The sequence below is a fragment of the Pleurodeles waltl genome, chromosome 2_1, assembly GCF_031143425.1.
Source record: "Pleurodeles waltl isolate 20211129_DDA chromosome 2_1, aPleWal1.hap1.20221129, whole genome shotgun sequence".
Classification (NCBI taxonomy): domain Eukaryota; kingdom Metazoa; phylum Chordata; class Amphibia; order Caudata; family Salamandridae; genus Pleurodeles; species Pleurodeles waltl.
Window position 1 is genome coordinate 612,409,908 of NC_090438.1, and position 13,803 is coordinate 612,423,710.

General features: G+C 45.7%; 1 protein-coding gene across 12 annotated transcripts in view; it reads right to left on the reverse strand.

Annotated features, from left to right (window-relative positions):
- Positions 1-5,327: 5,327 nt before the first annotated feature.
- AMPH (amphiphysin) overlaps positions 5,328-13,803 on the reverse strand; it is a 927,201-nt gene continuing 918,725 nt past the window's right edge. For all 12 annotated transcript variants that reach the window (XM_069215773.1, XM_069215772.1, XM_069215765.1 and 9 more), the window contains one exon: positions 5,328-6,486. In XM_069215773.1, the coding sequence (XP_069071874.1) occupies positions 6,379-6,486 (108 nt within the window). In that variant the 3' untranslated portion in view covers positions 5,328-6,378. The remainder of the gene's footprint in view (positions 6,487-13,803) is intronic.

The window sequence follows — 13,803 nt, forward strand, 5'->3', positions numbered from 1 at the left end:
CTACCAGGTGTAGAGGACAGGTTATACAGGTTGTATAACCCGTGTGTAACCTACATGCTCTGACTCGAGTGATGGTTTCTGCCTCACCTAGGTGCATACACTAGCCAAACAGAAATCCATTATTAACACCCCCACACTTTTGCATTTTTCTTTCCACTTTTTGCTGAAATCGTTTTTGTTGGCTTTAGGGCTGTGCGCACTTTAGTACTGCCAACCAGTACTACAGTGTGTGTACTTTCTCCTTTCAACATGGTTTAATTGGTTTAAACCAAAATTAAACATTTATTTTGCTTGTAAGTCCCTTATAGAGTGCTATACCACATACCAAGTGCCTGGTAAATTAAATGTTTCAAGTGGGTCAGCAGCACTCATTGTGCCAACCCCTTAAGTAGCACCTTAAAACACGTCCCAGGCCTGTCACTGCAACCTGCATGCAGTTTTGAACTGCCATGTCAACATGGGATTAGAATCCTCTTGCCAAACTTTAAATTCTGCTTTTCTACATTTATGTCACCCCCTAAGGTAGGCCCTAGGTAGCCCATATTGTAGGGTGCTTTGTAACTAAAAATCTAGGTATGTACTGTTATGTTTTGCATGTTCCAGTAGTGAAAAAACTTGTTTTTAACTACAGTGAGTCCTACCCCTCCCACAGGATACTATTGGAGATTCCTTATTATACTCAATAAGCTGTCATTTTCAATTAGGAGCAGGTAGCAATTTCATGTTTGGTGCTTCTGAGACTGTAATGATAAACATTATTTAATGGTAAAGTTGTCCTTTTCAGTACAATGTTGAAAATGTAACTTTTAGAAAGTGGGTTTTTTTCTGCCCTTTGTCCTTTTGTGCCTGTAGCCTGGCCTGGGTCACATGACTGCGTATAACTGACAGTTAAGACTTTGTGAACGTTTAGGCACCAGTTTTACTTAAAATATTATAAATTCATAACTCTGGCCCTGCTGATTAGATTTTTGTTGTTTTGGTGTGAAATAATTGAATAGAATTTACTCTGTTTTTCTAAACTGGTTTGGGATTTTTCTTGTGCTATGTTTTCCCTTTGTTACTGTTTGTACGCTGCTTAAATAATTCACATATTGCCTTTAAGTTATGTCTGACTGTTTTTTGTTCCAAGCTACTTCAGGCTAAGCACAGGTTGATTTGGTGGCTTTTTGTGATTTACCCTGCAAGGGAATGTGGCTATTGCTTGACCATGGCTCACACCCGACTCAACCAACCCACCTTTTCACATTGGTGGCAGCCCTGGGATCAGCACTTGTGTTTGTGGAGTACCATACAGTGATTTGTGCTACCAAAGAATCCCAGATAAATAATTTGACACCAGAATTGACCTTTTAAAATTGTTCTTGATTGGTCATGTTTTTTTCGAGATTCGATTCCTGCCTCACATTTTGTGTGTCTGCAACTCTTGCCTGCTAAGATGGAGTTGGGCATTGATGTCATTGATGGCTGAGCTGAGGACATTGTGCAGGGAGAGGGGACTGAAACTCCCAAAGGGTTATCCAATGTTTGAGTATCATAGCCCTTAGAGCCTGGGAGAAGGTCTGCAAAATGCAAGCTGCAGCACAGGATTGCCATCTTAATTAACCCAAATTTAAATTCATTTTCAAGGCGGTGCCTCTGATGTATAACAAAGCATGGTTGAGTATGCTTCGAGGCGAAATTAGCAGTTTCATATGGGCCTCAAAGGGAGTACCTATTGTTTCAAAGAAGTTAAGGAGGAAGAGAGAGAAAGGAGGGGGGGGGTTGGTGTTGCCTGATCTGCAATATTGTGCATGGGCCTTGAAAAATGCAAGAGAGTTATTGAATGAACCAGGGGACTCTGAGCTGGGGCAGATATTCAAAGTAATGGTGGAAATTAGCTACAGACCACAGCAGGGCTTCTTATATAAATTTGGAGCCCCATATGTTTTTAAAAAGTGAGTTTTAAGGTTTTGCACGATATGGCAAAACTGTGGTGTGCTGTTAGGAGAGTTACCAACCTATCTTATTACAGTAAGCATGCAACCTGGTTCACTGGAATGGATTAAAGACGTTCTGGCTGTACCCTTGAAAGAGGTATGGTTTCTGGAATGGGGGCATTTTTGAGATAACGGCGTTGTGATGTCATATGAGGGCCTCAATATAGAGACAGGTGGACGCTCTCTAGTTTTAAGTACCTTCAAATAATCAGCTAGATGAAGAAGGTGAAGGGTGAGGTGGGGGTCTCGAATGATTTGGAAGAGCTTTGTAGCAGAAGGCCCCTTTGAAGAATATAGTGACAAGATAGCGTTTGCTGGTAATGGACATTGCAAATGGTGAATTCACCTTGCCAGAAGAAGCATAGAGAGAACACTTGCCTGTGATACAGATAAAAGATTTATGGCAAGTATCTACTACACCTTTGTATGTTACAGTTAAACCCACCTCACTAAGGAGAAACCATTTGTTTTCAATCCATAGGGCCTTCTGGACCCCAGAGAAGCTGTCCAAACTGGGGCAAGGTAATGTGGTTAGCTGTAAGAAATGCAGTTTGGCTTCAGCTGATGATCTTCATATGTTTTTGATAGTCCTCAGCTCGCCCGGTTCTGGAAAGAGGTTGGTGAAGTAATAAGTGAAATTCTTTCCATAAATTGTCAGGTAAGCCCCTGTCTAGTTATTGTTGGGTGTCTGCAGGACCCACTGTTGGTTAATAGAGACGGCGCTAAATGTCTTTTTTATATGATTTTGCTGGCTAGGAGAGAGATCTGCAAAAAATGAATCAGAGTCTCCCCTCCATCTTTTTGGAGTGGAAAGATTCACTTGTGTAAAATTTAAAACTAGACATGAAGGAGAATAAGAAATACACATTTTGGGTTCCATTAAAAAGATGGCTGGAATGATAAAGGGAAAAAAAAAAATATATATATATATATATTTAGTAATTTCTGCAATGTCCTATGATTACACTAGTAGTTGGCCTCGAGACATACTCTGAAGGTGGTCGGTAAAAGCTGCACATATCAGAGACTTTGACCAACCCAGACAGGAGCCTCCTCCTCAGGGAGATTGATATTGAGCAAAAATGGTTCCCTCCTCCCTCCGTAAGATCCTTGGAGGTGACTCTCCTGAAACTGGCTGTTGTAGTGAATGAGGACAAAATAAAAGTTGCAGGTCAGGAGGATGATGAGGAGGAGGATGAAAGGGATGAGGTGGAGGAGAAAGTAGAGACTGAGGAGGGCTACTTTTCAAGAGCTCTGTGGTTAGAGAGAGAGAGGAGCTTTGCATCAGAATTGGAGGAGAGTAGGACACGTACAGGAGTGAGGTCCCATACTAGGCCAGCACAGGAAGCAGTGTGTGTGTGTTCCCCAGCCCTGCCCCCAAGGACCAGGGGGACAAGAGTGATGAAGGGGAGTGGCAGCTGCAGCTGGCCTAGCTGGAACTGGCTGCACAAGCTCAGAAGGTGGAAGTAGAGAGTACACTAGCCCTTTAGGAGAAACAACTAGCTCCAGAAGGAAAGAAACTGGTGGGAGCTCATGAACTGAGTTTGAGAGAGCTGGAGATATAGCTGAAACAAGCCTCAGAATCCAGAAGAAATGGTGACAGTGTTACCCCAGTGTGTGTAGAAAGTTGGCATTTTCCTGCCCTGATTCCTTTTGTGCCTGGCCTGGGTAAGACGACTGGATGTAAATGACAGTTAAGACTTTGTGATCTTTTAGCCGCTAGTTTTTAATAAAGACTTTGAGAATTCATAACCCCAGTTCTACATTTTTTCATTTTGGTGTTGTTCTGACATTAATTTATTAAAATTTACTCTAGTTTTCAAATTTGGTTTGGGATGTTTCTTGGGTTAAGTTTTCACTTATTACTGTTTGTGTGCTGCATAAATGCTTTACAGATTGCCTCTGAGTGAAGTATGATTGCCTTTTGTGCTAAACTACCCAGGGCTAAGCACAGGTTAATTTATTGACTTTTTGTGGTCCACCCTGCAAGGGATTGCTTGACCGAGGCTCACACCCCAGTCAACCAACAACCCAATTTCTCACATGGAGGATGAGGACTGTGCTCCCAGACAGTGGAAGTGTATTGCCTGCATTCCTGTAGCTGGAGGGTAGAGATCCAGGCATTGAAGTGAGGAGGATAGAGACAGGGCTTCCCTTTTCCAGGAGGCATTTTATTAGCAAGAAGCTGCTGATCAGTCTTCTTGAGCACTACCATTAGATGGATGGTAAAGGTGAGGGGTAGGGATGTATACATGTTGTGAAAAGTGAGAAAGTTTGTAGGAGAGGCATGCATTCTGTCTGTATCTGAATACTCCTTTCATTTGCCTGATGACAGGTGCACAAACCTCATACCTCTTTGTCCCTCTGTTGTGGGTGCTCCAGGTTGCAAACATCTGTGCCACCTCATTGAGAAGCCTTACTTTACACAAATGTTGTGTCTGAAGAGCACCTTGAGAAGGACACCCTAAACCGGTGCTACAATTTGAGAGAGTGGATCTGCATCCTGTCTAGAAGTTGTGTATACACAGACTACCTCACTGCAAATGTTTACACATACTGTACTATAGTATACACTTGCTAAGCTAAATGTTTGAGGTAGGCATACACAGCACCAGATGTAGATACCTTGAAGCAGACACTGTGCATGAACTTGCCTCATGTTATCATCATAATGGACGATTTACTCCATATTTCTATGATGACAGGTCAGGTGCTTACCCACTCTTCATTGATGGAGTTCCTAGGGTATGCCAGGAAATTGCCAGTGTCACCTTCTATTATCAGAAGAAGAGAAGCTATACGGTAGGGTTTGGGACCAGTTCCTAGGAGGCAGAACTTGCTACAGGATTTAATTTACTGTAATGATGCTGCTGATAGCGCCACAACAAAGATATAGGGGGCTACCTGCATGAATATTTAAGGAACAATGTCAGTGTTCAGTAATTGTGATGAATGTGATGGTAAACTACAGACTGGACCAATGGGTTTAGATTTTTAGGTATAGCTGGTGGCACTGATAATGACTTTAAATGTTCAGTGAAAGTGGTTTAAAAACTGTACATGTCTATATAGGTAGGCACGCTATATCTACTGTACAAATGCATCTTCCAGTTAATTCTCAAACTAGCGTTAAGTATATGGAAATAATGCAGTGCCATTACGTTGGCCACGTACGACGTATATTTGTACTGCTATCCGACGCTGTAAATACTCAGTAAATCAAAATACTTAAATAAATGAAAAAAAAAGCTTTTGCCAGATACCCCCAATGCAAGTGTATAAGATGGATAGCTAAAAATACAAGTAACCAGTTAATCAAAAACAACACAATCCTGTAGAAAATGCATAATATAGGACATAATCAAAGTTTTATTCAGGTTGACACAACACAGAAAAACATATTAGTTACAAAGGATATCTCGAGAGAGGATGCATCATATTGTATTCCTTGAAAAGAATGTGGAGGTGCTCTTGAAAACTATGGAATTCATCATTACATACACTGCGGTCGCATCACCCAGACAACAAAAAACAAACAATAAATAAGTACATAAATAAAGGTTCTTCTTACCCTATTAACAAACCCAGCAGTCCTAGCCTGACCTGAAGCTAGCAGCTGAGCAAAAACTGAGATATATGCTCGCTTGATATGCGGGATATTTGAGCATGAACTCTGAGCTTGTTGCGTCTCATACTTTATGAAAAATTACGCATTAGAAACATAAATGCCTCAATAATGCTTTGGCTATATAGGAGCTAGTTTTGCTTGGCAAAACAAAACTATTTACCATCATGCCAGGAAGTGTGAAAGCAACAGATCAATGGTACTACAAGGGCAAAGAACTACAGTGACATATAACGTATGTGACTTATACTGTGTGTTATATAAATATACAGATGTGGGAATAGGAAAAGAGAGGTGTCTAAAAATAACATTGAAAAATGTCTGCAGCAGTAGTAGTTTGAACACACACATCTTCCAGCTTCTTTTATCACGTATCACCACAGGACTGGTAATACTATATTCCGCTGTGCCATAATTTGACAAAGTAGACTTAGTTCAGGGAAGTTACGATAAATTCGGATCTTGTTCAGGACGACAATCGGAATTTCATGAAACAGGATCAAATATAGGCTCACGGTACTGTAGCTTCAACAAAGCACAAACAAACCCTGTGCGCTGTATACAACTGGACAAATAGGGATACTTTTTAAATTTACTTTTTGCATTCATGCTCTTTTTTTATTATATACTGTATGTTTCACCATTAGGCCCTGTCTGGCACCAGTCCGCAACTGTTAACAGTTTAAAAATCGAAGGGATCGCCAATGTTCGCCCAGAGGCAAAGGTGAAACCTGCTGGAACAGCTTCCTGTCAACAGGTCTGTGCCTACCATGGGAGTTATTTCAGGCGGGAGGTGAAGTTTTCTGGAAAAAGTCCCTTGTATGTTGGAATCTTTCTGAACTGAAGCCAATCGCACTCCTTGATCCCAGTCAGCCAGCCCGCTTCCTGCAGGAGAAAACAGAGAGACATTTCTTCATTGAGAGTGCATGTTATCCTTAGGTTTCACTGGATGCGTCACTGCAAATGATCACTAATGTTTTATCCAAAGGTATAGCCTTCTAACTTTATAGTCCGAGTGGGATGAGTCCTGCATGTTATTCCCATACGTTTTAACACCCTGAAGAGACATTTAGCAAACTAAAAGAGAGTCTTTTGATTTTGGTTTTGTTGACATAAGAATGTGGGCATTTTGAATAAGGGGCATGACATTTATTATAGTGCGCTGTTAGCAGTCAATACACTACTGTGTGGAAACTTATCCTCAAAGTGATATTAGGCTGAGTAAATGTGAGTTTAGCACGAGAATCCTGGTGTTCAGTGACCAGCATGTCAAAAGTATAGACTTTGGTGTTTGAAGAGAGAAACAAGGCATTTTATAAATAAATTTAAGGAAGTATTTAATTTCTCTCTGTAGTTGTATTTTCATTAAATGTGACTACAGGTGGCTTGAAGCCAACCCAAGACATGCAGATACGACCAAGCATATTCCGCAGACATTATACTGTTATTGTTTCAATTAATGAGATTTAATTGAATACATTGCTCTTCACAATCCTCCACGTCTCGGATTAGAATAATATTCCCTTGATAAACCCAACTGTTACCCCAATAATAAGCCCACAGAACTTGAGGAACACGTTTTCCTACAATGTTATCCATCATGATGAATAAAGGCCAAACGTCCTTATGCTGTTTTTTGACACAAGAATGGATAGTATTTGACACGTTCAGTAAACTCATGTTTGGTTCCATTTCAATAGAGCTGAACATAATCATTGTCTACCATTATTATGATTATCAACTAATTATTGGCGAAACTGAAATACTGATTCTTATGAACCTCTAAGAAGATAAATGTTCACAAACAAACGCATCATCCTTGATTGCCTCTTTAAAGCACAAATGATTTTATCTCTGGAAAGATATAATATGAAATATAAATTCGTTCACTTGCTTTAAATAATACATGAAACAAATAAGGATATCAGGCACTGGATGTGATATGCTGTATCCTGAATTCTATAGGACCAGCCCCTCTTGGAAATTTATTTATATGTTAATCACCAGTTTCATTGGGTTGTAGTAATGGCCTCTTCGTTTAATCCCTAAGGCCGATGGAAGAAACTGAAAAGCACACAAAAGCTTTCTTGCAACAGAGACAGGGTCAGGCATGAGGAGGGACCATTCTCAACCAAAGGAGCAGTTTCTGTTCCTGACCATTAGGTGATGCAAAAACGTAGGCTGACAAGTTATCAAGCAGCTGGCTCTCCTGCAGCTGGCACAGTCCCGCTACAGTCTTCACATGTGATTGAAGATAAGCCAGGCCCTGGGTCTCACTAGCAGGTGGGCACTTCTGCAGAAGATTGCAGTCAGCGATATTCTCCCACAAACAGAAGCCTCTCCTTGCACAGGACTGTCACATATGTTCTGCTTCTTGGGTACTTTAAATGCCACCTCCATGGACTGCACCATGCATGTGATCAGACATGCACAATTACCTCACACCTATTCACACACACGTCTGTGCATCCACCCTCCATACATTCTCCCTTTATGGTGGTTAGGGACCTTGGTTCAGGGAGACTGGTCAGTCCTTTTACACTGAAAGACCTGCAACTTAATTTTAATCATGAAGCCACAACTGCGAGTACCTCAAAGCATAGCTAGAAAGGGCAGTAGCCAGTCTCTGAAAAGATGTGTGCCCTCTGGGTAAGCCCTCTAGCTCAGACCGCAGAGCAGTGAGGTCTTTGGTCCTTTAACACTGAGAACCAGGAAGGGGTTCGGGATAGTTGGGCTCGCTCAGGAAACATAGGAGAAATCATAAGAAACCAGCAGGGGTCACAGCAGCATAGCTCTGCAGCGCATGCAGAGGGATTTCTATCCCAACAAGACCCAAAGCACAAACTTAGACCAGTACATGCTGCATGATATGATGACAATTTGGATAAGGTAAGAAGGAAAGTTTAATAGTAGGACATTTTCCTACTATGAAGAATATTGTACTATTAGAGCACGATGATAAAAATTGAAATTTATTTTTTCATGGAAACAAGGAGCCAGAATTGCCTGTGGAAGTGTTTGTGTTGTCCTAAGCAAAATAAATGTTGTGCCCCCCTCTAGCTTGGAAGCAGCATTTGATGCTGATGGCACCGTCGGCTGCTTCCTGGTGATGTTTTGCCCTATGAAGGGGCCCGCGGAGAGAGAGACGCAGTCTAGTCTCTCTGCGGGCGTTTTCGGGAGACAGGAAGTGGCGCGCATGGCGCCCCATTGGGTTATAGGTAAGTGGGGGCGGGTTTAGTTTAGGATTTATAAGGGGGGTGGAGGGTGGGGTTCGGCCTCTTCTCCGCGCCGAATTAGCGTGGGAGGGTCAAATTAGTTAAGAAGGAGGTAAGGAGGCAGGATTTTACCAAGGAGGGTTAGGCCGCGCTGGGGGCATTTGCTATAAGACCACCGACACGCGGGGCTAGCAGGAGGAACGGGGCGTCGTCGGAAGGAGAGGACGGCCCGGGGCATTTTGGACACACATTTTGAGACAGGGGAGGCCGCCCCCTTTGGGCAGTTATAAAATTTAATCGCCCGAACGGCGCGCATAATACGGGGAGGCCAGCTCCTTGGGCAAAAATATTTTCTGCATAAACGCGCGTGGAGACGCGCGTCTAAAATAGGCGGCCCCCTGGGGTTTTTTGGGCACCGCGGAAGACACGCAATACTAGAGCTGCAGGCACAGGCCTCGCCGACCAGAAGGCGCCGACACAACCCCGCGCGGGGCCCCAGGACAGCAAAAGGACATGCTAAGGAAGGGGAGGGCCCCTCAGGCAAACAAAAAAAATAATAATAATAATATATAATTTTTGAAAATCTGGGCTACAGGTTTTTAGGCAGCTGCCCACACCCCCAATACAGGGGATAACATAGGGATTTCCCAGAACACGGGTGCCAGCCAGACCAGGTACAAAAGGGAATAAAAAAATAATTAATTTAAAAAAAAAAAAAAAAAAAAAAAAGAGAAAATAATAATATATATAAATCTCATTTAATTATACAGAGATACATAAGTAAAACATCTAATAAGACCGCAGTAGAATAATAGCGGATAGCGACGTTGGCAACATGGCCTCAGGCCATGACGCAGAGGCAGTAAGGGCCGCACTACGCGTTTTAGGTGAAGCAGGCAGGGCGGACTTACTTAGACCAGGGGTCCTAGACCAAGCCTGGGTGGGGATGACAAGCCCCAGTAGGGCGGCATCAGGCCGGATTGTGGCTGCAATAGCGGCATGTGAGTCCCAGGACTCGGACGGGGAAGGGGACGAGGGACGGGTGGCCCCCGGGCAGGGCACAATGGCGCAGCACGATCTTCACGGGGCACAGAGCCCGTTGATGTTTGGTGGAGAGACGCAAGCCAATCAGGATGTAGGGACAGCCAGCGCGCAGGCAGGTATTGACCCTGCGGGCACAGGAGGCCACACAGCGGTGGGGGCCGGGGATGAAGGGCCAGGCAAGGATGCAGAACCACCCACACCGGGGCCCAGCGGGGATTTCGCCCCTTTAGATTTGTCTTACCATAGAGGCGAGGGCCCCAGCTCAAGTTTTTTCGGGGGGCCGGAAAAGAAAAGGGGCAAATACGCCGGAAGGCACAGGGGGGGCCCGGGGAGGGCCAAGTCAGCGCCAGGCCAAGGGGGGGGAAAGTAAAGGCAGCACAGGGAGCAGGGACCGCGGCAGACCAGAGCCCGCACACACATGGGACCTGGGACCAGGCGGAGACATGGGACTTGGAGGCCAGAATACGGGAACAGCGCAGAGGCCAGGTGGGCGCAGCTCTGCAAGGACAGGGATGAGGCACAGGCCCGCAGCGAGATAACCCCAAAACCCAGAGAGGCCAGAGGGCAAGCAGGAACACAGCAATCAGGGCTGGGAAGTGGAACATGGGTATGGGTGCCACAGGCAAAGGGGGAACAGAGACAAGAGGCTCGAGCGGCCGAAGGGTCAGTAGGCGCGGGGAAACCCGGTGACGCAGACGGTCACGGGGGCAAAAAGACAGCAATGTCAACGACATAGGTTGGCAAGAGACGGAGTACGCCGACTGGGAGCAATACGGCCCAAGCGGGTTGGCACGAAGCAATGGAGGGGTCTGCGGCGGCCTTCTCCACACCGGGGGACCACGGATACCGTCCCGATGACACGCGTCATGCGGGGATGGAAACAAGCGCAAGTACATCAACTAATACAAGAGATTTTGGCCAGCACAAAGGCCAGTGGGAAGGAGAGGACGAGCTGGAACTGGACTACGAGGAGGAAGGGGATGAATGGGATGATGGCGAAATACGAGATTGGGAGGTGAGCGCTGTGAAAAAGGGTGGGGGGCGAGGGCGCAAGAGCGGCGCAACCTCTTCGTGCTCTGTTTTGCAGGTGGCAGATCCGTTGGAAGGCCCCACGGGTGGTCAGCAGGTCACGCCGCGCGGCAGAAGCCTAAAAAGAGTACCAAGAAGTCTGGGAGACAGCGCTGGAGGTAAGAATTGGTGGTCAGTGTGGGGTGAAGGGGGAGGTACAACAAGGGAGGCTAACACAAGGAGGTCCATTGGGGTAGGAGACGGGTCAGTTCTAGAGGTAGCAGGCAATAGCGACATACAGAAGACGGTTGAGAACAAAGATAAAGAAGGCACAGCTACGATGGGTACGGCCACGACGGGAAAGGCAGATACGGGGGAAAAGACGGTAGAGGACAAGGAGGGGGTAGGTCACAAGAAGAGACTGCCGTACATGGGTTTAGCCATGCCACTAGGTTCGCATGTGGCCGAGAAAACAAAAAGTAAAATATGGAAACACGAATATGTAGATGTGTTTAAACTACTGCATAGGGACATACAGGCAAAGGAAGGGTCCAAAGAGGAAGAATGGGAACTAGCACGTAGGCCCCGGGTACCTATAACAATGGATAACTGGACATCGGCTTTTTTGATATTCGCCAGTATATACTGCGAGAAATACCCGGACAGGGCCATTGCACTTTTTAAATACATGGATATAATTAGAAAGGCCCAAATGCATTTTGGAGGGTTCGCATGGCTCAGTTACGATGAAGAATTCAGGGCCCGGGTGAGTGTCAATCCGGAGAAACCGTGGGGTGACGTGGACCCCGAATTGTGGATGCAATGGATGGCATCGGCGCAGACAGCGGCGTCCACTCACACTGTGAGTGGCCTGCCAGTGACTTACAAGCCCTTTCAAGCTTGCCCCGCCCATGGAGGGGCGGGCAATACCACTAAGACGACAGGGACAACGGCGGGGGCTTGTTGGAACTTCAACAAGGGTTTTTGTTCCAGAGCACAATGCAGGTTCAAGCATGACTGCTCCAAGTGCGGGGGCCGTAATCCAGTGACCCAATATTTCTCCCTGTCCAGCCCAGCTGAACAGTGAAGGGCTGCTAGAGGGAGAGGGGCGCATGGCACTACTGCGCCAAAAGGGTCCTACACCAGTTAGACTGGAATTTCTGTTGCCATGGTTACATATATACCCAGACATGGATAAAGCGCGTTTACTTGAATGGGGTTTTAGAGAAGGTTTTAGAATAGGTTACCAAGGCCCTAGGCAACGGAGATGGGCTGACAATTTGCGGTCAGCCAAAGAGCGCCCGCAGATAGTGCGCGACAAACTGGCAAAGGAGGTAGGTTTAGGTAGAATAGCAGGCCCATTCTCCGGGTGGCCAAGTGACACCTTGATGATATCCCCTTTGGGAGTGGTACCCAAAAAAGCACAAGGGGAATTTCGTTTGATACATCATTTGTCTTGGCCGGAAGGGACGTCTGTCAATGATTTCATTGCCCAAGGGGACTCTAAAGTAATTTACGCGTCAGTCGATGATGCGATAAAGTTAGTTTTAAAGTGCGGCAGGTTAGCGGAATTGGCAAAATGCGACATTCAATCAGCTTTTAGACTGCTCCCTATTCATCCAGCAGACTTTGACCTCTTGGGCATGCAGCTGGATGGCAACATCTATGTGGACAGGGTGCTGCCCATGGGTTGCTCGATATCATGTGCTCTTTTCGAGACTTTCAGCACCTTTTTACAATGGGTTTTTGTGAGAGCGAGTGGACACAGGTGGGTGACGCATTACCTAGACGATTTTTTATTCGTAGGGCCTGCGGCATCTGGGGCGTGTGGGCGGGCTCTGGACGCTTTTCAGAAGCTGGCACAACAGGCAGGTGTGCCTTTGGCTCCGGAGAAAACAGAAGGCCCCGTGCCGATTCTAACCTTTTTGGGCATTGAGCTGGATACGAAAAACAATTGGTCGCCAGGTTGCCAGCGGCAAAAGTGGGAGAGATACTAGATTGCCCGGCAGAGGTGCGCACTTTGCGCAACATGGACCTGAGAATGGCTCAGAGGCTTTTAGGCTACCTTAATTTTGCATGCAGAGTAGTTAGGGGAGGTAGGACTTTTTGTAGGTGGTTGGGACTTTCCATGTCAGGTGCCGTACTTCCGCACCACAGGATACGAGTATCATTGACATTACGAGAAGACATTAGAATATGGGAGATTTTTCTGAGACACTTCAACGGAGTGCCGATGTCTTTTGGGGAGTCGGACACGGTATGGCAGGTCCAAATTTTCTCAGACGCAGCAGGAGCAACAGGTTTTGGTTTATATTGGGACGGGAGGTGGTGTGCGGAGACATGGCCGGCAGCTTGGATACAACAAGGGAGAAGCATTGCGTTCCTGGAGTTTTTTCCCCTTTTAGTGGCACTGGCAGTGTGGGGACAGGAATTAGCTAACAGGACAGTGATTTTTCAGATAGACAATATGGCAGTTGTAGAGTTGGTAAACAGACAAAAAGCAAGGGACCTCAGAGTTTTGCGCTTTTTGCGCCAGTTCATGCTGATATGCTTGTCCTTGAGTGTTATTTTTAAAGCTGCACATATACCGGGGATATACAACGAGATTGCAGACTCCCTATCTCGTTCACAGTGGCGGCGTTTCCGCGAATTGGCACCTGGAGCGGATCAGAACAAGACTGTGGTCCCGGCAGACATCTGGGAATGGGGGGCTTGATGATCACGGGGCTGGTGGAGATGTCATTAGCAGTATCCATGCGGCATAATTACAGATTGGCATGGTTGGAGTTTCAATCTTTTGAACATTTCGGGGGCCATTTTTTGGCGCAAAGCCTGCCAATGCTCGAGGCTAGGACTAGACGTTTCGTGCTGTTTCTGATCGGGGAGGGTTTGTCTCCAGCGACAATTGGGGGGAAACTGGCTGGTGTGTCTTTTT